Source organism: Eimeria tenella, genomic scaffold (assembly GCF_000499545.2).
Source record: "Eimeria tenella Houghton genomic scaffold, Eth_scaff1659, whole genome shotgun sequence".
NCBI classification, from domain to species: domain Eukaryota; phylum Apicomplexa; class Conoidasida; order Eucoccidiorida; family Eimeriidae; genus Eimeria; species Eimeria tenella.
The window spans coordinates 1-2,329 of NW_013544123.1; the positions used below are offsets into that span (position 1 = coordinate 1).

Sequence of the window (2,329 nt, forward strand, 5' to 3'; positions counted from 1 at the left end):
GCTGCTGCTTTAAGTGCTCCAGCGAAAAGACAATGATTTAAAAAGCGGCAGTTGCTGCTGGCGCTCCTGCAGCACGGAGCTGCAGCAGCACGCGGCGGATGCCGCAAGTTTGTGAACAGCAGCTGCAGCAGCAGCGTAGCTGCAGCAGCAGCAACGGAGCTGCTGCTGCAGCAGCGCCTTAGCTGCTGCGTGAGGCTCTGTTCGCAGCCGCATTGCGGCCTTTATAGATGAAAATGGCCTTGCCGCTGCTGCTGCCTCAGCAGCAGCAGCAGCAGATGGTGCAGCAGCAGCTAGGTGCTTCTGCTACGCCAGTGTGCACGCATGTAGGTGCATTTAGCTAAAGAATTTGCCGCAGCAAGCTGCTGCAGCTGCTGCAGCTGCTGCAGCATGTGCCTGCCTCAGCAGCGAGCTGCTGCTGCTGCTGCTACGAGCGCCTGCCGCTGCAGCTGCGCTGCGGCCCCCGGCTTCGCAGACCGCGGCCGTTGCTTCTGCTGCTTCGCAGCAGCAGCAACAGCAGCAGCAGCAGCAGCAGCAGCTAATCGTCATTAGTGTCTGCCCATTTGAACCACCATCTTCTCAATTTGTCGCAGAACTCTTTAGGGTTTAGAGTAACAGTGTAGAAGTCTGCTGCATCGCGGTGTACAGACACCTCGTAGGCCCGCATGCTGCCGCAGCGGTCAACTTGCCATTCTTCCCGCCGCAGCAGCTCCCCCAAGCTGCTGCTGCTGCTGCTGCTGCTGCTGCTGAGGCGCAGCAGCAGCGTCTTGGCGGTCTCCTTCGCGCGGGCGAAGGCGCCGTCGGCGGCGGCGGCGCGCTGCTGCTGCTGCTGCAGCCGCTGCTGCTGCTGCTGCTGCTGCTGCTGCCTGTCGAAGGTCACTGCAGCAGCAGCAAGAAAACGGCTGCCTCTGCAGCTCCGCAGCGTCTGCACTTCCACATTTTGAATTTGGAAAAGGGCCTGGCGGAAGAGGGCTTCTCTTATGCTGTTGCTGACTGCAGCTGCGCGCTGCGCGTACAAACTGCCGCTGCTACTGCTGCTGCTGCTGCTGCTGCTGTTGCTGCTGCCGGTGATGCGGCGGGAAGCTGTGGTGGTGGTGCTGCTGGGAGTCGCCAGCAGCAGGCGAGGGGTCGCGTCGAGGCCTGTGAAGACGAAGTCAGGGCACTTCAAGGGTCCTGCTGCTGCTGCTTGCTGCTGCTGCTGCTGCTGCTGCTTTTGCTGCTGTTGTTGCTCTGGCTGCGCCTGAGGCTCCTCAGGCCCGTCAAATGCAGCGCGAAGCCACTCGGGCGTGCGGCAAGCAGGGAACTCCATCGCCGCGGTTTCCGCTGCTGCTGCAGCTGCTGCTGCTGCTGCTGCTGCTACTGCTGCAGCAACTGCTGCTGCAGCTGCTGCTGCTACTGCTGCAGCAGCTGCTGCTGCAGCTGCCACCACTGCAGCTGGTGCAGCAGCAGTAGCAACAGTTGCTGCTTCTGTGGCTCCAGGAGCTAAAGTGGCAATTGTTGCTGCTGCTGCTGCTGCTGACCGAGCTAGTCGGCTGCGATCCTACAACCCGCTATTTGTACCGCAGCCAAGCCCTAAACCCTAAACCCTAAACCCTAAACCCTAGCAAATTAAAATGCAATTGGCTTTACTCTTCATTCACATTAAAGAGCGAAGGCTTTCGTGGAGAGCTGTTACAGTACTTACAGCTGCAGCAAACCTGCATGCAACGAGCAGCAGTAGCAGCAGCAGCAGCAGCCGCTGCTGCAGCCCCACACGCTGCATCACTTTTTAGCCAATCTTCTTCTCCAATGCAAGAAGTTTCTTTTTATTTTTTTGCATTAGGGGAGAATTTCATCTGAAGCTGCTTAAACCAACACAAGCAGCAGCAGCAGCAGCAGCAGAAAAAAGGGCAGCAGCAGCAGAAACGGGCAGCAGCAAGAGTACGTTGGCCTCTTCTTAGGTCTCCATTCAAACACTTCTCCTAGGGCTTCCAGGAGCAGCAGCAGCCGCAGAAGAAGCAGCAGCAACGGCGGTAGCAGCAACAGCAGCAGCAGCAACAGCTGCAGCAGCAGCAGAGGGAGGCAGCGGCAACACGAGTTGCCGAGGGGGTCGCCACCCGCCCAGCAGCAGCAGTTGCACTGGCAGCAGCCTCGACGAGACAGCAGCTATTCAAGATGTTCAGCAGCAGCAGGAGCAGCAGCAGCGGCGGCAGCAGCAGCAGCAACAGCAGCAGCAGCGAGAATACGGCCACGCTGCAGGATGCGCAGCAGCTGCTGAGCTTTATGGTCCTTAGCGTATTGAATGAGGTGAGCCGAGGGTTTAGGGCTTAGGGTTTAGGGTTTAGGGTTTAGG

At 59.0% G+C, this 2,329-nt stretch overlaps 1 protein-coding gene across 1 annotated transcript; it reads right to left on the reverse strand.

Annotated features, from left to right (window-relative positions):
* Positions 1 to 535: 535 nt before the first annotated feature.
* Positions 536 to 1,306, reverse strand: ETH_00021615 (uncharacterized protein; the record flags this gene model as incomplete). The annotated part of the gene is made up of 1 exon (XM_013379259.1): positions 536 to 1,306. The coding sequence occupies one exon, from the start codon at positions 1,304 to 1,306 to the stop codon at positions 536 to 538; it is 771 nt and encodes a 256-aa protein (XP_013234713.1).
* Positions 1,307 to 2,329: the final 1,023 nt, after the last annotated feature.